At 39.2% G+C, this 20,952-nt stretch overlaps 1 protein-coding gene across 2 annotated transcripts in view; it reads right to left on the bottom strand.

Annotated features, from left to right (window-relative positions):
• Window positions 1-20,952, bottom strand: part of CBFB (core-binding factor subunit beta) — a 61,863-nt gene that overhangs the window by 23,051 nt on the left and 17,860 nt on the right. For both annotated transcript variants that reach the window (XM_067471010.1, XM_067471009.1), the window contains exon 3: window positions 18,755-18,871. In XM_067471010.1, coding sequence (XP_067327111.1) covers window positions 18,755-18,871 — 117 coding nt within the window. The remainder of the gene's footprint in view (window positions 1-18,754; window positions 18,872-20,952) is intronic.

Genomic DNA, 20,952 nt, shown 5'->3' with positions numbered 1-20,952 from the left:
CTCTGGCACAGTGCTACCCAATACCCCGATCAGCCTCATTACTGACTAGGAGGACCTCTGTCTTGTCTGAATTATGCTTAAGTTTTTAACCCTCATCCAGTCCATCACGGCTGCCAGGCACTGATCCAGGAACCGGGGGGCTTCCTTGGAATTTGGTGGAAAGTAGTAGTAAAGTTGAGTGTCATCTGCATACAATTGAAATGCCTTCCAGTAGCACAAGTACATGTATTCAACACCTGCAACCCCTTGATTGCCCCCCCCCCCCCACGGAAAACATCATTTTAAATTATATTACTGCAATTTCCTTTCTGTCAGAGAGAGAAGTAGAGGGGCATATTTTAGAAGAAACTGTCTCCAGTTTGTGTTGAAGCCGTTTTACCACATTTCCTTTTTATTTTAAAGATAAAATTGTTTCCTCTTTTTTTCTAAGCTTATTTTTGCTTTAAAGCTGTCACGCTGCACACAAAGCCAGTTTAATCTTTTGAAAGTAAACCAGCAATCAAATAAAGTTAACTGAAAAGATATCCTTGTCAATAAATGTCACTTTGCAATAAGTGCTGCCAAATGTAATAGCCCTGGCCATGTTGGGGTGGCAGGAAGTCCCATGAGAACCAGTCCGCAGAAAGTGTTTTGCTAGCACAGCTCCAGTCACAACAAGTTTGTTTAGAGTTAACGTTTAAATGTAACTTTTCAAATTTGTTTTATTAGTATCAGATACAAAATGAAACAAAGAATATGGTTTTTTTCCATCCTAAATTAGAGAATACATTGTAAATGCCATTACATTGAAAGCAATAAACCCATGTTTCAGTCAGCAGACTGTTTTTTGTGATTACTAAAGGCTGTACTTAGAAAACCATTTTTTCTCTTTACTATACATATGCTTTTATGCATAAGTTTTCTTCTATCTAACAGGAAAGCAGAAACATGCACAATATTAGGCCTATTTGTAGTTTACAGTGGAAAACACAGAGATTAAGGAGATCTTTTGTAAGGTGAGCCTAACTATTACCTTACTCCTATGTTACTTAATAGCTTAAAAGAGCACAAAAAGAGATGCCCCTTCTCCTGTTGGAAATAGCAACCTTCTACAAGCCTCCTATACTAGTTATTTGTTATGTATTTAATTGTGATTGCTTACTATATCGTATGTATATAGTGATATGCAGCTTTCCCTTAACTCTATGTTGTTTGAGGTTGTGGGAGGGGCTGCAGACCATGTGACCAGATCTAGGACTATTCAGGCTGAGGCTGCATTTTAGAAGTCAATACTGTTTAGAGTCTGTATCAGTGCAGTTTAGAAGTCAGTCTGTATTGAGTCAATGTTCAGTAATGTATTAGACCAGTGGTTCTCAACCTGGGGTCCCCAGATGTTTTTTGGCCTACAATTCCCAGAAATCCCAGCCAGTTTAGCACTGTTAGGATTTCTGGGAGTTGAAGGCCAAAAACATCTGGGGACCCCAGGTTGAGAACCACTGTATTAGACTAAAGAGTGTTAGACTGTATGTAACAGAGAAGAGTCTAAATCAGAATGCTTTAGAGAACCTACTGTTTAAACCAGGGGTCCACAAACTTTTTAAACAGAGGGCCAGGTCACAGTCCCTCAAACTGTTGGAGGGCCGGATTATAATTTGAAAAAACCATGAATGAATTCCGTGGCACACTGCACATATCTTATTTGTAGTGCAAAAAAACACTTAAAAACAATACAATAATTAAAATGAATAACAATTTTAAGAAATATAATTTAACTGATTTACGAGGCCATAAAAATCTCCAGCAAGTATGCGAAGAATGAGGAAGTACTTCATCAATGTCACAAATGGACGATGAAGTGACAGCTCCCCTGGTGGCCAGAAGTTGGAATGTTAAATAGCCTCTGAATGTCTGTCTATATATGTTATATGTCTATGGCATTGAATGTTTGCCTTGTATATGTACATTATAATCCGCCCTGAGTCCCCTGCGGGGTGAGAAGGGTGGAATATAAATACTGTAAATTACTAATAAATTAATAATAAATAAACTTATTAGTATTTCAATGGGAAATGTGGGCCAACTTTTGGTTGATGAGATAGGATTGTTGTTGTTGTGTGCTTTCAAGTTGTTTCAGACTTAGGCTGACCCTGAGCGAGGGCTAGGTAAATGACCTTGGAGGGCCGTATCTGGCCCCCGGGCCTTAGTTTGAGGACCCCTGGTTTAAACTCTCAACCTATAAGAAATGTACCTGTATGCTAAATACATGAAGTTTGTAAGTAAATTAACTATGTTACTTTTAATGAAGACTACTTAATTTTGATCTCTTGAGAGCATGATTTAAAAGCAATATATTTTATGGGAAAGGAGATGTTTTGTGGACAACTGAAAGAACACTTCTGAAGATCTGCTATATATTTTGTGCATTGGCATATCTTTGTTCCTAACAGTTCAGAGAGATAACCAGGTATATCAGTCTAACAACAGAAAATCCTAATTTGCCTTGCATGAATACTAGTGGATATTTACCACTAAGGAGAAGATTGACTCAAACGAATATTTCAGTCTTCTCAGGAAGATCATACTTTACAAAAGGGTTATGCTTATTCCATATAGTGTGAATGCCCATTAATCTTCAAAAGTGTCACACTTCCAAAGATTATGGAGATTCCTGGTTTTCCAAAAGGTTATGGTCTCTAAAAGGCCATTCCTTTCCAAAATCTCCTTCCAGGTAGAAAGGATTTTGTCAGTATAGGGCCTAAGATGGGATATACTTTCCAATTTGAATTTGGAATGCTATGGTTCAAAGTCACCGTTCCTGTTAAAAGAGTTGACTCATTTCAGAGTATTCATCTCTGTAAGGCCTAAAGCTATTTGGCTCTTTGAAGCCATTTCAAAACATGACATAAATAATCATTTCACCCAACGTGGTTTTTTAATCATAAATTATAAACCATAAAATTTCTTAAATGTTAGAGCCCGTGTGGTGTAGAAGTTTGGCTGCTGAATTCTGGAGACCAAGGTTCAAATCCCCACTCAACCATGGAAACATACTGGGTGACCTTGGGCAAGTGCTCACTTTTTCAGCCTCAGAGGAAGGGAATTCAAACTCATACACATACTCATACACTTCCAAGAAATCTTACAAAGAAAACCCCCACTATAGACTCAGAGTAAGTCAAGAATCACACAACAACAAAGGCACACAACAACTTTGTTTATATAGAATCATAGAGCTGGAAGAGACCTTGTTGGCCATCCAGTCTAACCCCATTCTGCCAAGAAACAGGAAAATTGCAAAGCACCCCTGACAGATGGTCATCCAGCCTTTGTTTAAAAGCCTCCAAAGAAGGCAGCTCCACCACATTCCAGGGCAGAGAGTTCCACTGCTGAATAGCTCTCCCAGTTAGGAAGGTCTTCCTAATGTTCAGATGGAATCTCCTTTGCTGTAGTCTGAAGCTATTGTTCTGCATCCTAGTCTCCAGGGCAGCAGAAAACAAGCTTTCTCCCTCCTCCCTATGACTTCCCCTCACATATTTATGCATGCCTATCACGTCTCCTCTCAGTCTTCTCTTCTGTTACAGGTTGGACCCAGGTTCGAGAACATGCCACTGGACTAGTGGAGATGGGACTTTTTCAGGTCCTCTGCACTGCAAGCCACCTCTTGCAAATGCTACATTAAAGGTCAGGCAATCATGCTGAATGGAGTTAGATGTGATGGAGGAGAAAGGAGTACCGTATTTTCCGGTGTACTAGATGACTTTTTGAGCCTGGAAAATCTTAGGAAAAGTCTGGGGTCGTCTAGTACGCCGGGTATAAAATTAAAATAATAATAATTAAAAGAAAAAAAGTACAACTACCTTAGGAGGGAGGGAGGAGGAGGGAGGGGGGAGGGCACGGGGAGGAGCGGAGTCATCTCAAACAGCGAGTGTATCCCTAACTCTCTGTATTTTGTGTTGAAAAGTTGGGGGTCATCTTATACCCCCAGTCGCCTTGTATGCCAGGAAATATGGTACTCCAAAATCAGATGGAGGTACCTTTTGTTAATGGAATTTCCTTCTTCTCCCCTCCGTAATGGAAGTGGAAGGCAGATCTTGGAGCCAACTGATTAGATATCGTGGACAATTTCAACAGAAAGTAAGAAACCATGAAAATGAACAAAATCTGGCTACCAGTATTAAAAAAACTCAAAAATTACAACAGCAAAACAACAGAGAGTAAACAATCAGGCACATCAAATCACCTCTCAAAGAAAGATTCCCCCAGGCACTTCCAAGACATTAAATGCTAATCAAGGTAGTCAGTTGAAACATTCACACCTAGCTCCAGCAGACAAAAGTCCTTTGTCCCACCCTGGTCTTTCCACAGATATATAAACCCATTTTCCTACTTCCTACAGACCTCACTACCTCTGAGGATGCTTGCCATAGATGCAGGCGAAACGTCAGGAGAAAATGCCTCTAGAACATGGCCATATAGCCCGGAAAACCTACAACAACCCAGTGATTAGATATCATTAGTGTATAAACTTTAGAATCACCACTGATTGATCAATGAGTATAGATGGCCTCCTATCAAAAGTTCTTACATGAAATGCTTTGGTGCAGTTTGATCACTGGGCTTCCAGCATTAGAAAACCCAGCAGATTCCACGGAATTTTAACAAGCAGCTGGTTGAAAACCCGACAACATTTATGACAAGCCAGCAATCTGGGATCACTTTCCAAATTACTATACATATTTATCTTATTTAATCTCATTAAACACATATTCTGCAACTACTAAACATTTCATAGCATTTTCAAGGAATAAACAGGGTGTCCATAAAGTCTCTTTATAATTTACCACACTCTGGTTACATCCCGTATAGATTACTGCAACGCTCTCTACGTGGGGTTGCCTTTGAAGACTGCCCGGAAGCTGCTATTAGTCCAATGCTCGGCAGCCAGGCTACTAACCGGAGTGGGGTACAGACAGCATACAACTCCTCTGTTGCGCCAGCTCCACTGGCTGCCAATTAGCTTCCGAGCACAATTCAAAGTGCTGGTTTTAACCTACAAAACCCTATACGGTTCTGGCCGAGTTTACCTGTCTGAACGTATTCTCCCCTATGAACCATCAAGAGTATTAAGATCATCTGGAGAGGCCCTGCTCTCAGCCCTGCCACCTTTGCAGGTCCGTCTGGTGAGAACGAGAGACAGGGCCTTTTCTGTGGTGGCTCCTCGGCTATGGAATTCCCTCCCGAATAAAATTACATCTTCCCCCTCCCTCCTGACCTTTAGGAAGGTAGTGAAAACTTGGCTGTGGAACGAAACTTTTGCGGAATGATGTCTGAGACCGGCAATTGACCAAAGTTACTGACCACAATATATGAGCTGAATATACAGACTGAGTTGACATGATTTTGTCTTGGCGAACAGCTGTTATGTCATTTATCTTATATGTACTGGTTGATTTTAATGTTGATGTATGACTGTGTTTCTCAACCTGGGGGACCCCTGGAGGGGTCACGAGGGGGTGTCAGAGGGGTCGCCAAAGACCATGAGAAAACACAGTATTTTAATTATTTTATTTACTGTATTTGTATACCGCCTTTCCCAGCCTTTCGGTCATGGGGTTTCTGTGTGGGAATTTTGGCCCAATTCTATTGGTGGGTTCAGAATGCTCTTTGATTATAGGTGAACTATAAATCCCAGCGACTACAACTCCCAAATGTCAAGGTCTATTTTCCCCAAACTCCGGCAGTGTTCACATTTGGACATATTGAGTATTTATGCCAAGTTTGGCCCTGATCCATCATTGTTTTGAGTCCACAGTGCTCTCTGGATGAAGGTGAACTACAACTTCCAAACTCAAGGTCAATGCCCACCAAATCCTTACAGTTTTTTCTGTTGGTCATTGAAGTTCTGAGTGCTAAGTTTGGTTCAATTCCATTGTTGGTGGAGTTCAGAATGTTCTTTGATTGTAGGTGAACTATAAATCCCAGCAATTACACCTCCCAAATGACAAAATCAATCCCCCCCCCAACCCCACTAGTATTTAAACTCGGGTGAATTGGGTATTTGTGCCAAATTTGGTTCAGTCAATGAAAATACGCTAGATATTTACATTACAATTGATAACAGTAGCAAAACATACAGTTATGAAGTAGCAACGAAAATGTTATGTTTGGGGGGGGGGGGGTCACCACAACATAAGCAACTGTATTAAGGGGTCGTGGCATTAGGAAGGTTGAGAAACACTGATGTATGATATTTTAGATTTTATTGTTAGCATTGAATTTTTGCCGTCAGCTGGTCTGAGTCCCTCTACGGAGGTAGAGAAAATCGAGATATAAAAGTTTTAAATAAAATAAATAAATAAAATTGTAATGAGACTTTATGGACACTCTGTACTTTCAATTATTTTTTTGATTTCTGCCTTCAGCACTTTAGTCCAAAAGTTTACATCACCATACTGTGTACAGAAAGATACTGACAGCATCATATTTCATCCCCACATGTCAAAACCAACACAAAAGTTTTTCTGTTTTCTAGGACAACAGAATCATTTCTAACTCAAGAGACTGCATACAGTTCACCGGTCTACACCCAACAGTTAGTGAGTCAGCATACCAACAGTCACCAAGGGGAAATGGAAAGGCGAGAACACTACACTGGAATGTATTTTCAATCATTTTCCCAGCAAACATGCCTATCATGCATTCTTGCAGAAGATACTCAGGTGTGAGTCACTGCCCAAGTTGTATCATATGCAGCTTTCCCTATTCATAAGTACACAGCGAACTGCCTGTTTGCTTGGGAAGCCTAGCAATTATGCTTGAGCGTCGATCCCACCTGCCCCTGAATCATACCAGTCACTAAACGGTTACACTCTCATTTCCAATTACGTCGTCTTACTAAACATCATCCAGAGCACAGAACAGTCCAGAGCAGTTCATTAGAGAGAAAATAAAGAGTGGTTTTATTTCCCAGACTAATGTTGTCCGGGAGTGTTTGACACAGCCAGACATGCTAATGACTGTCTATTTTGATCAATTCAGAGGAAACACTTTCTCAGCACTTTCAAAAACTGTTGTGCTCTCATAACAACAAAAAATAACATTACCTTCTGGGTCTCAAACTGTCTGGAAGGTCCGGCTAAAATCTAACTGCTAGTCCCAACCAGCGTTGCCCCACTGAATTAATGGCTGAACGGTAGGTAGGAATTCTCACCTTGGGGGTCGTAATCCCTGTGGGGGGTCCGTGAGGGGGGTGTCAGAGGGGTCATCAAAGACCGTCAGAAAACACAGTATTTTGTGTTGGTCATGGGGGTTCTGTGTGGGAAGTTTGACACAATTCTATCATTTTTGGGGTTCAGAATGCTCTTTGATTGTAGGTGAACTATAAATCCCAACAACTACAACTCAAAAATGTCAAGGTCTATTTCCCCCCAAACTCCACCTGTGTTCATATTTGCGCATATGGAATATTCGTGCTAAGTTTGGTCCAGATCCGTCATTGCTTGAGTCCACAGTGCTTTCTGGATGTAGGTGAACTACAACTCCCAAACTCAAGGTCAATGCCCACCAAACCATTCCAGTGTGTTCTGTTGGTCATGGAAGTCCTGTATGCCATGTTTGGTTCAATTCCATCATTGGTGCAGTTCAGAATGCTCTGGTTGTAGGTGAACTCCTCAAATTTGTGCATATTGAGAATTCCTGCCAAGTTTGGTCCAGATCCATCATACAGGGTGAGGCAGAATAACTTCCTTTTTTCAAAACTTAATAAAACCCATTGTATGAATCAGAATTTTTTTATAATGTAGGCGCATACCGAAAGTTTTGTTTTACATAGTTTTGAAGATCAAATTAGGTTGGTGATGTCCCCCATTCTCCATACACTGAGTAAACCAATTTCTGGCGTTTGTCATGACTCTTGCCAGCATAGCAGGCGTTATGTTGGCAATTTATTCCTGGATGTTGGTCTTCAAATCTTGTAGGGTCCTTGGACGGTTCACATAAACACGAGATTTCAAAAAACCCCGTAGAAAAACATCACAAGGGGCCAAAACTGGAGAGTGGGCTGGCCACTCCAAATCCGCTGGAAAAGTAGGCCTCAATGGCAAAAGCACGCTCCTCACTGTTCCAACGCATGATGGTGACTGAACTGTGTCAGGTCAAAACTTTATACTCCCGTCTCTCGAACGACACCACTAGTGCTCTGCTATGTCTTCAAACGACTGAATGGCGCGCATTTTAAAAAAGGAAGTTATGCTGCCTCACCCTGTAGTTTGAGTCCACAGTGCTGTCTGGATGTAGTGAACGACAACTCCAAAACTCAAGGTCAATGCCCACCAAACCTTCCCAGTATTTTCTGTTGGTCATGGGAGTCCTGTGTGCCAAGTTTGGTTCAATTCCATCGTTGGTGGAGTTCAGAATGTTCTTTGATTGTAGGTGAACTATAAATCCCAGCAACTACAACTCCCAAATGACAAAATCAATCCCTCCCAACTCCACCAGTATTCAGATTTGGGCGTATCATTATTTATGCCAAATTTCATCCAGTATATGAAAATACTAGGCTTGGGTAACCACGGAAAAATTTGGTTCTAAACTTGTTTCGTTTTTAGGGGGCCCTTGTGTTTTTTTAAAAAATAATTCCGAAATTTTCCTTTTAAAAATTTCGAAATATACGAAATTTCGTATAATTACGAATTGATTCGTTAATGGCGGACGCGATTGCGCAATATGCTAAAAAAAACCTCCAAATGGGACAGGGGGAACTTCTGAAGATTCCCTCTCCCTCTGTTGTTGACTGTTGGTGTGATAAAACAAACAACAGCTATAAAACTTGCACCAGACATGCCAAAATAATTATGAAATAATTACAAAATAATTACGAAATAAATTGAAAAATTTGTTTCGAATCTAATGTACTCCTCACACTATTCCTGCATGGCTCAATATTGGATCATAAGCTAATTTAAATATGAATTAATAACGAATTACGAAATTAACGAACGAAACCACCCAAGCCTAGAAAATACATCCTGCATATTGGATATTTACATTACAATTCATAACAGTAACAAAATTCCAGTTATGAAGTAGCAATGGAAATAATGTTATGGTTGGGATCAACACAACAGGAAGAACTGTATTAAGGGATCACGGCATTAGGAAAGTTGAATACCACTGCTCTGATGGACAAGTCTGCTTTGAGGCTATGAATTGGATTCAGGCCACTAACTGTTTGCCACAGAAGTCTTTAAATCAGTGTTTCTCAACCTGGGGGTCGGAACCCCTGGGAGGGTCGTGAGGGGTCGCCAAAGACAATTAGAAAACACAGTATTTTCTGTTGGTCGTGGGGGTTCCGTGTGGGAAGTTTTGCCCAATTCTATCATTGGTGGAGTTCAGAATGCTCTTTGATTTTAGGTGAACTATAAATCCCTGCCACTACAACTTCCAAATGTCAAGAGTTCTATCTTCCCCAAACCGCACCAGTGTCCACATTTGGGCATATTGAGTATTCATAGAATCATAGAATCAAAGAGTTGGAAGAGACCTCATGGGCCATCCAGTCCAACCCCATTCTGCCAAGAAGCAGGAATATTGCATTCAAATCACCCCTGACAGATTATTATTATTATTATTATTAACTTTATTTGTACCCCGCTAGCATCTCCCGAAGGACTCGATGCGGCTTACACAGGCCGAAGCCTCAAAACACAATACAATAGAAAACGTAACATCACAATAACAAAGCAAATCAAACAATAAGCAAAATAACATAACACCACAATAACTAAGCAAATCAAACAATAAACAAAATAATAATCCAGCCTCTGCTTAAAAGCTTCCAAAGAAGGAGCCTCCACCACACTCCGGGGCAGAGAGTTCCACATGCCAAGCTTGGTCCAGATGCATGGGTGTTCTCTGGATGTGGGTAAACTACAACTCCAAAACCCAAGGTCAATGCCCACCAAATACTTCTAGTATTTTCTTTTGGTCATGGGAGCTCTGTGTCCAATGTTTGGTTCAATTCCATCACTGGTGGAGTTCAGAATGTTCTTTGATTGTAGGTGAACTATAAATCCCAGCAACTACAACTCCCAAATTACAAAATCAATCCTCCCCTCAATCCCACCAGTATTCAAATTTGGGCGTATTGAGTATTTGTGCCAAATGAAAGAAAATACATCCTGCATATTGGATATTTACAAGATGATTCATAACAGGAGCAAAATTATAGTTGTGAAGTAGCAATGAAAATAATGTTATGGTTGGGGGGTCATCACAACATAAGGAACTGTATTAAGGGGTCATGGCATTAGGAAGGTTGAGAACCACTGCTTTAAACAGAAACCCAAGTGATTCTGCTTGTGAAATGATGGAGCAAAGGATATTGTCCCCTGGGCTCTTGTGGGTTTTTTCGGGTTATAGGGCCATGTTCTAGAGGCATTCTCTCCTGACGTTTCGCCTGCATCTATGGCAAGCATCCTCAGAGGTAGTGAGGTCTGTTGGAATTAGGACAATGGGTTTATATATCTGTGGAATGGCTGGGGTGGGGCAAAGAGCTCTTCTCTGCTGGAGCTAGGTGTACATTTCAAGACAGATATGGAAAGCTATTTCAAACAAATGTATTGCCATCTAACTATTTTTCTGAACTCAGAACAACAATATACATAGTCCTCAAATCCTTTTTTTATTAAGCTCCCTGGATGACTAGCTGTTTTATTTTCAATGTTTCCTAAATAAGTAACTGACTATATAATATTTCAAACAGTATGCCATTGTGCACGGGAAAACTAATAAGGCCCTGTCTAAACTTTAAATATCCGATACCTCCACTATCGTAATACTTTTTAGAATGTGCAAGTTTCCTGAGCAGTTTAACATGTCACATTTAGGGAGGGGAGCCAAAATAAATACATACATAAATAATAATATTAAATGTGCCTAGACTAAACAAAGCATACCTAAATGTGTAAACTTAAGAAAAAAAATAAACACGAAAAGCCTACAATCTATTCCCTTACAATAACATACTGATAACCCAATACTTAAGAGACCTTGCAAGAGAAATTCTGGTGTTGATTTAACTACTGGATAAAACCGGTGCTTACAAATTCGAGAGCCCAGGTGACCAAAACAATGAATTCAAATATCTCACTAGAGGAAGATTGACAGATCTAAGACAAAGAACACTTTGATCTTCTATAAAATATGGGATAGAAAAACCAGGCCTGTGCCAAAACTTGGAGGTTTATTCAAACAAGAAGTTCTGCACCTCTGGGACACTGGGTCAAGTTAATACTGTCATCTGTTACCACCACTTTTCGTTCTTTGGGGCTCCAGATTATATCTTTGCCACCTAGAGCTGTATTTGGCGATGCTCATCTTGACCATCGGTTTCTGCTACATGTTGTATGGCCAAGGAATATGTCATTCTGGATTTCAGTAAGGCCTTCGACAAGGTCCCCCATGACCTTCTGGCAAGGAAACTAGTCCAATGTGGGCTAGGCAAAACTATAGTGAGGTGGATCTGTAAATGGACGAACCCATTTACTTCTTCCTGGAAAGAAGTGACAAGTGGAGCCCGGTCCTGTTCAACATCTTTATTAATGACTTATGAAGGGCTAGAAGGCAGGATCATCAAGTTTGCAGACGACACCAAATTAGGAGGGATAGCCAATACTCCAGAGGACAGGAGCAGGATTCAAAACGATCTTGACAGACTAGAGAGATGATGGGCCAAAACTAACAAAATGAAGTTCAACAGTGACAAATGCAAGACACTCCACTTAGGCAGAAAAAACGAAATGCAAAGATACAGAATGGGGGACAATGCCTGGCTCGAGAGCAGTACGTGTGAAAACGATCTTGGAGTCCTCGTGGACAACAAGTTAAACATGAGCCAACAATGTGATGTGGGGGCAAAAAAAGCCAATGGGATTTTGGCCTGCATCAATAGGAGCATAGTGTCTAGATCTAGGGAAGTCATGCTCCCCATGCTCTATTCTGCTTTGGTTAGACCACACCTGGAATATTGCGTCCAATTCTGGGCACCACAATTCAAGAGAGATATTGACAAGCTAGAACGTGCCCAGAGGAGGGCGACTCAAATGATCAAGGGTCTGGAGAACAAGCCCTATGAGGAGCGGCTTAAGGAGCTGGGCATGTTTAGCCTGAAGAAGAGAAGGCTGAGAGGAGATATGATAGCCATGTATAAATATGTGAGAGGAAGCCACAGAGAGGAGGGAGCAAGCTTGTTTTCTGCTTCCCTGGAGACTAGGATGCGAAACAATGGCTTCAAACTACAAGAAAGGGGATTCCATCTGAACATGAGGAAGAACTTCCTGACTGTGAGAGCCGTTCAGCAGTGGAACTCTCTGCCCCGGAGTGTGGTGGAGGCTCTTTCTTTGGCAGCTTTTAAACAGAGGCTGGATGGCCATCTCTCAGGGGTGATTTGAATGCAATATTCCTGCTTCTTGGCAGAATGGGGTTGGACTGGATGGCCCATGAGGTCTCTTCCAACTCTTTGATTCTATGATTCTGAATAATTGGCCAATATCCTGATGGCAAGTTACTGCTTTGTTTTGGAAATAAGGACGAGTGAGCATTGGTTACGAAGAGCAAAATGCAGCTAACAGTTTTATAATCACAGATTTCATAATTTTAAGTTATTATTAAAAAAAAGGGTGTATAGAGAAGCTCGAACAGAAGTTGTGTTGTTGTTACAGTGAGAACAAAAGCAACTCAAGGACTTCAGCATGATATACAAATATGCGATGCTACAAGAGGCAGAAACTCCTCCACTTCTTTCCTTTTTCTCTACTCTTTTCTTTTTGATTTTTGTTGTTCTTCTCTTCCTCTACACCAGTGTTCATTTACTTCTTCTTTTGGTTCATTTCTATACCCTTCCATGAGCGAGCAGAGTGGTTTTTAACCTGTGGGTTGCGGACTACCAGTGGGCCATGGGGACGAAAATCTGGTCCACGAGGCTCCTTCCTCTTTATTTTATCTATTTTATTTCTGCTCCTTTCACGCCGCCTGCCACTTTTTCCCTGTTGCTGACCATGGCATATGTTCTGTATCAGAAACTAGAGCTGATGTGGTCTATCGAATGCAAATTTCTAAGTCAGCACCCCAAATTAAATCTAAAGTTGACCAAAAACTGATTTGTAACTCTTTTGGTACTAATGCTGGAGAGTGGTCCCTAGTCAAAAAAGGTTGGGAATCACAGAGCTAGCAGAACCCTTTCTGTTCCCCTAACTAACCTGTGTAATTAATACACAGAAATGAAGATCTCAGACCTGATTGCAATTCCTTTATTCTGGTTATAAACTCTAGCAACTTAGTGACTGAAAGTGATACAGTGTCTACAGCAGGTATGGGCAAATAAATAATAATAATAATAATAATAATAATAATACTTTATTTATACCCCGCCACCATCTCCCCAAGGGAGCAGCTTACATGAGGCCAAGACCAACAACACATCAATAAAACAAAAAGCAATAAACAAAAATAAATACAATAAAAAAAATCAAAAACCAAAAACAAAACCCAGGTCCTTGGGCTCTTTTTCCAGACCCTCCTGTCTCACCAATCCTATCCTTCCTTCCATCTCTCTTTTCTTCCTCCTTTCATCCCTTTTTCCTTACACCCTTTTGTCCTTCCTTCCTTCCTTCCCTCCCTCCCTTCATTCCTTTTCACCCTTCCTTCTATCTTCCCTTACACCCTTTTGTCCTTCCCTCCCTCTTTCTTCTTCCATCCTTCCCTTCCACCCTTTCGTCCTTCCTTCCAACTTTCCTCCCTCTCTCCATCTTTCTCCTTCCTTTCCTTTGGGCTCTTTTCTCAGGCCCTCCTCTCTCTCACCATCCTATCCTTCCATCTCTCCTTTCTTCCTCCTTTCATCCCTTTTTTCCTTCCACCCCTTTGTCCTTCCTTTCTTCCCTCCCACCCTTCCTTCTATCTTCCCTTCCACCCTTTTGTCCTTCCCTCCCTCCCTCCCTCCCTTCCTTCCTTCCCTCCCTCCCTCCCTCCCTCCCTCCCTCCCTCCCACCCTTTCGTCATTCCTTCCATCTCCCCCTCCCCTCTTCATCTTTTTCCTTCCTTTCCTTTTGTCTCTTTCCTCTGGGCTCTTTTCTCAGGCCCTCCTCTCTCTCACCATCCTATCCTTCCTTCCATCTCTCTTTTCTTCCTCCTTTCATCCATTTTTTTCCTTACACCCTTTTGTCCCTCCTTCCTTTCCTCCCTTCATTCCCTTTCACCCTTCCTTCTTTCTTCCCTTCTACCCTTTTGTCATTCCCTCCCTTTTGTCTTTCCTTCCTTCCCTCTTTCTCCTTCCATCCTTCCCTTCCACCTTTTCGTCCTTCCTTCCATCTTTCCTCCCTCTCTCCATCTTTTTTCTTCCTTCCTTTTTGTCTCTTTCCTTTATCTTTCCCTTCCTTCCTTCCCTTATGTCTTTCCTCCCTCTCTCCATCTTTCTGCCTCCATCATTCCCTCTCTCCCTCTTTCTCCTTCCACCCCTCGCTTCCTCCCTTTCGTCCATTCCTTCTCCCTTTCCTTCCCTTTCTTCCTTCCTTCCACCACTGAGCAGCCAGTCCTATCAGGGAGTGCTAGCATGCAGCCTCCTAGCTAGAAAGTTTTCCCGTGCTTGATCTACAGACCAAAATTAATTAACCCATTGAAAAAGATTACTTAATATGCATATCTCAAAGGAGTGTTTAGTATTCACTGTTGGGATTTAGGTGAGCATGTTTCACAGTCTCAGGGGTATAATGGATGGACACACACATACATTCTTACAACTGCACACTTGTGTGTGTGTGAATACAGAAGACATGAAAAAAGAACAGCAGAAAGATGGAACAGTCATCGCAGCAAATGTTTTTAATAGAGAAACTCACTGGGAGATGTGCTTCATTTCTTAGCTTCCAAAAATGCTATAAACACCAGCATTGTAATTAAAACCCGTTAAAAGGACTTCCTCTAATCTATAAATAGAAGGAATAGCGTAACCCAGTGAGGTGGGGAAGAAGAATGAATAAATAAAAGTCTACAGATGAATTGCAATGTTTTTGCTTAAGCATTTATTCATGGCAAGACCACCATGGTTGCCAACTGGCATCCTGCCACACATCTGGACAACAAACCACACAGGAACAGCCAATGTTCTGCACAGTTCTGGAATAATGTCACTCAAGAGATGACATTTTGACTACTAGAAATAGCAGACTGAAATTCCTTCTACACTGAAAAAAATGGGGAGGTTCACTGAGGACAGCACTAATATTCCAGTATTCAGCCTCAAAAAGAAAAGCGATCGAAACACATAAAATATACAGGCTAACATGGATTTGTAAAGAGAGTTGTGCAAGTACATAAACTAATGGATTAAGAGGCTAAGCGTTGCCATATATTGGCCTTAAAAATCCATTAATTTGTCTAGCTCCCGAACACCATGAAATATTATATCCACAACTCTGCAAAAATGTCATATATTTCCTATCTTAAATCAGTTCCATACTGCAACGTGTATGATTTCCATGTGTAGAACTTTTGACATTCCTAAATGCTACCAAATCTTTTGTGGAGAAATTCAGCTACTATTTCCTCAAGCATAAACAAGGAATTGCTGAATCTTTGTCCAGTACGGAGATAGAACAACTGTACCTCTATTTTGGCAAAATCAGCATGTTCACTAGTATTCATCCTTTTAAAGTACATATTTATTGATATGTTTCACATGCAATAAGAATCACTGTTCTATTTCAGTATTTTTATTGACAATAACTCTCCCATTCAAGAAATAACGTATATACTGCTTCTGCTTCCTTGGAGACTAGGACGCGGAACAATGGCTTCGAACTACAAGAGAGGAGATTCCCTCTGAACATGAGGAAGAACTTCCTGAGTGTGAGAGCCGTTCAGCAGTGGGACTCTCTGCCCCGGAGTCTGGTGGAGGCTCCTTCTTTGGAAGCTTTTAAACAGAGGCTGGATGGCCATCTGTCAGGGGTGCTTTGAATGCAGTTTTCCTGCTTCTTGGCAGAATGGGGTTGGACTGAATGGCCCATGAGGTCTCTTCCAACTCTTTGATTCTATGATTCTATAAGCCGACCTGAATATAAGCTGAGGCACCTAATTTTACCAAAAAACCTGGGAAAACGTATTGACTCGAATATAAGCCGAAGGTGGGAAATGCAGCAGCTACTGGTAAATTCCAAAATAAAAATAGATTCCAGTACAATGACACTGAGGCATCAGTAGGTTAAATGTTTTTGAATATTTACATAAAACTGTAATTTAAGATAAGACTGTCCAACTCTGATTAAACCATGATACCAACCTTTTTCAGTGTAAATATGTTTGCACATCCTTTCAGTAATAATAGAGTAAAATAATAAAAATGTAATAATAACAGTAATAATAGAGTGAAATAATAAATGTAATGATAACAATAATAAAGTAAAATAATGACTGTAATAGTAATAGAGTAAAATAATAATAATAATAATAATAAATAAATAAATAAATAAATAATCTTGAGTATAAGCCGAATGGGATTTTTTCAACCTAAAAAGGGGCTGAAAAACTAGGCTTATACTTGAGTATATACAGTAATCATTAAACCTGAAAAAAGTGATACTACATTGGCCACGGTGGTCCAAGCTCTTGTTACATCCCGTATAGATTACCGCAATGCGTGCTACATGAGGTTGCCTTTGAAGACTGTTCAGAAGCTTCAAATAGTCCATCTGGCAACAGTCAGATTGCTCACTGGAGCAGCATTCATGGAGCATAGCACCCCCTTGTTACATCAGCTCAATTGGCTGCCAGTCTGCTACCAAGCACAATTCAAAGTCTATAAAGCCCTAAACAGTTCTGGCGCAGCTTACCTATTCGAACATATCTCCTTCTATGAACCACCACGGAGATTAAGATAGTTTGGGGAGGCCCTGCTCTTGGTCCCACCACCCTCGCAAGCGCTACTGGTGATGACAAGTGACAGAGCCTTCTCAGTGGAAGAGCCTCGGCTGTGGAACTCCTTCCCCAATAAAATCAGAACTATATGTTGAGAACTTCTCTGAATAACTGACAAAATTGTTTTTTAATGTTTATGACAAAATATGTTTTTTAATGTTTATGTATTGTATGTGAATCTGTGTCCCGGCATTGAATGTTTGCCGTGTATATGCTGTGCTCTGCCCTGAGTCCCCTTCGGGGTGAGAAGGGTGGAATATAAATATTTTAAATAAATAAATAAATAGCATATAAAAACCCTGTTGGTATCCCACATTTTGTAATTTGACTCAACTGACTCACAACTGCACGTGTACTAGACATCACTACATAAATAGAATTAAAATCAAAATGTATCCTTTTTTCCATCAACATCTCTTTATAGAAAAAATAGAAACAACTTCTTAACAAGCAGCACGAAATATTACAATACAAAGATGCCTCTTTGTAGTGAGAATCCAAATATCAATAGTAAAACACTTTGTGGCATCTTTTTGTGGGCGTATCTACTCATTCCAAGGATGGAGGCCTTCTCCCTCCTTAAGATTATCTCCAATATATTGCAGATCCATGTCAAAACATTTGTGCTATGTAAAACTGACATTACTCTATACAGGCCCGTAGCCAGGATTTTGTTTCGGGGGGAGCTGAGTTTGATTCGGGGGGGGGGGGCAGTCTGAGTGAAAGAGGGTCTACCCTAGCAAACCTTTTGTATCGTTACCCCAATACCCTCATGCATATGGAATATATTGAGCATGGTGATCAGATCATGATATGAATAAACATAACAGTTTAAATAATGTACCAGTAAGGCCTTCTCGCAGACTAACATGAGAATTTGGGGGGGGGGGGGGCTTTAGCCCCTCAAGCCCCCCCTCCCCCCCACTACATGCCTGACTCTATATCAGGGGTCTTCAAACTAAGGCCCGGCAGCCAAATGCAGCCCTCCAAGGTCATTTACCTGGCCCTTGCCTAGGGTCAACCTATGTCTGTAACGACTTGACAGCACACAACAACAATCCTATCTCATCAGCCAAAAGCAAGCCCACACTTCCCATTGAAATACTAATAAATTTATATTTGTTAAACTTGTTCTTCATTTGAATTATTGTATTGTTTTTAATCAGTTCTTGGACTACAAATAAGATATATGCAGTGTACATAGGAATTCATTCATTTTTTTTCCAAATTATAATCTGGCCCTTCAACACTTTGACGGACTGTAACGTGGCCCTCTGTTTAAAAAGTTTGAGGACCCCTACTCTATATATTTATATATAGTGTGGAATTTTAATATAAATTATAGACATAATAAATTTTTAAAAGAATACCAACAGGTATCAGATGAGGCATGCTAGATGTGACCAAGAATCTATTTAGTTCAAAATTCTGCTCAACAGACAAGAATGAAACTCTATCACCGCTTTCCAGTACTCCAGCGACTGGCTTACAGAGATATATTGTCCCTAATAATAATAATAATGATGATGATGATGATGGAGGTGATACTTAGCTACCCTGACTAGTAGTCATTTATGGCACCAACTTCCATGAATTTATTTCACACCAAATCCTAAGCTATGTGTTTTGAATTGTGCACTGCATAAAAAAGTATTTTATGTGACCTGAATCTCCTGTGATTCGGTTTCAGTACATGATCTCACATTCAGCTGAAACACCCCCACCGAATTTATTTCATAAGAGAACCTCATATTTTAAATCCCCCTGGGAAATACACCTATAGAGCCACAATCTATATTTTTGTCCTTACCTTGCCTCCCTCTCTTTCAAAGTCAACGTACTCTCGAGTTGGTGTCTGCCGCTGTTCCCCTTGCCAGCTGGCCGGAAAAAACTGGAGAGACAGATTGGTTCCTGTGGCCACAAAAGCCTTTTAGAAAAATCAATACAAACAGGATCAGGGAGCAAGACATTACATAAATTATGCAGGCAGTCATTTATTTTAACATCAGTTTATGTCTTAAAGCTGAGCAGCACCGAGAATACTCAAAGTCAAAAACATGAACTCATCATTTTTCTTAAGTATTAAGTTACAAACATCTGATTTCATTTTGACAACATTTGCCATTAGCTGTCTCAGATACAACATAGAATCCATACTTTATTTAAATTATTTTTACAGATGGTATAATATATTTTATGAATGACTATAGAATACTATTAGGAAGTCTAATGATACTTCAGTAACTAATTAAATATTTTAAGAGCAATACTTTTCTATTCGACATAATTTCATAAGGAAGTTGCTGGTTTTGAGTGCAACTGTATATACTTGAGTATAAGCCGACCCAAATATAAAAAAACACTGGGGAAACGTATTGACTTGAGTATAAGCTGAGGTTGGGAAATGAAGCAGCTACTGGTAAATTACAAAATAAAAATAGATACCAAAGCGGTATATAAATACTGTAAATAAATAAATAATAAATAAATAAAATTATATTAATTGAAGCATTGGTAGCTTCAATGTTTTTTTCCCCCAATCTATATAAATAGAAATGTAATGTTCGTTTGTAACATAACTCAAAAACCACTGGACGAATTGACACCAAATTTGGTCACAATACACATATCAGGCCAGCAAGTGACCTTCACTCAAGAAAACACTGAAAAACACAGCAGAAGAGACTTAAAAAGCCAAAAAACAAAAAATACATTACAACACATGCGCAAAACCACATATATACACAAAAATATACACACACAAAGCACATATACACAGACTGGGCCACAGCAACGCGTGGCAGGGGGCGGCTAGTATTTACATAAAACAGTAATTTAAGATAAGACAGTCCAACTCTGATTTGACCATTATTATAACCTTCTTCAATGTAAATGTGCTTATGTAGTCTTCCAATAATAACAAAGAGTAAAATAATAAATGCAATAATAAAGTAAAATAATAGCAATGTAGTAACAGTAATAATAGAGTAAGGCAATGTATGTATTAAAGCAATAGAGTAAAATTATGTAAATGTAATAATAATTATAATAGAGTAAAATAATAAATGTAATAACAATAAAGCAAAATAATAAATGTAATAATCATAGAGTAAAATAATAAATGTAATAAAAATAATCATAGGGAATAATAAATGTAATAATAATAAAGAGTAAAATAAAAATGCAATAACAACAAGTAGAGAAAAGTAATATGTAATAATAAATAGAGTAACATAATAAATGTAATAAAATAATAATAGAGCAAAATATCCAAAATGTAATAACAATAATAGAGTAAAATAATAAATGTAATAATAATAGAGTAAAATAATAGAAATGTAATAACAGTAATAGAGTAAAGTAATATATGCATTAAAACAATAGAGTAAAATATGTAAATGCAATAATAATTATAAAAGAGTAAAATAATAGGCTTGGGCAATCCATGGTTCTAAATGGTTCTAAAGTACTTACAAAACTAAAGTTCTGTTGGTGAAAATTTCAGAACTCTAACAAAACTCTCAAAATTTCATAATAAATGGCAGTTCCTAAATGGCTCTGTCATTAAAATCACCAATAATGAAATAATAATTAAATTTTGAAAGTTTTGTTAGAGTTCTGAAATTTTCACCACCAGAACTTTAGTTTTGTAAGTACTTTAGAACCATTTAGAACCATGGATTGACCAGGCCTATAAAATAATAAATGTAATAACAATAAAGCAAAATAATAAATGTAATAATCGTAAAGTAAAATAATAAATGTAATAACAATAATCATAGGGAATAATAAATGTAATAATAATAAAGAGTAAAATAAAAATGCAATAACAACGAACAGAGAAAAGTAAATAAATGTAATAACAGAGTAACATAATAAATGTAATAAAATAATAGAGCAAAATATTCAAAATGTAATAACATCAATAGAGTAAAATAAGAAATGTAATAATAATAATAACAACAGAATAAATAAATTTGACTAGAGATTAAGCCAAGGGGTTGTTTT

The sequence above is a fragment of the Anolis sagrei genome, chromosome 8 (assembly GCF_037176765.1).
Source record: "Anolis sagrei isolate rAnoSag1 chromosome 8, rAnoSag1.mat, whole genome shotgun sequence".
Lineage (NCBI taxonomy): Eukaryota > Metazoa > Chordata > Lepidosauria > Squamata > Dactyloidae > Anolis > Anolis sagrei.
This window is presented reverse-complemented; position numbering and strand designations above follow the sequence as displayed.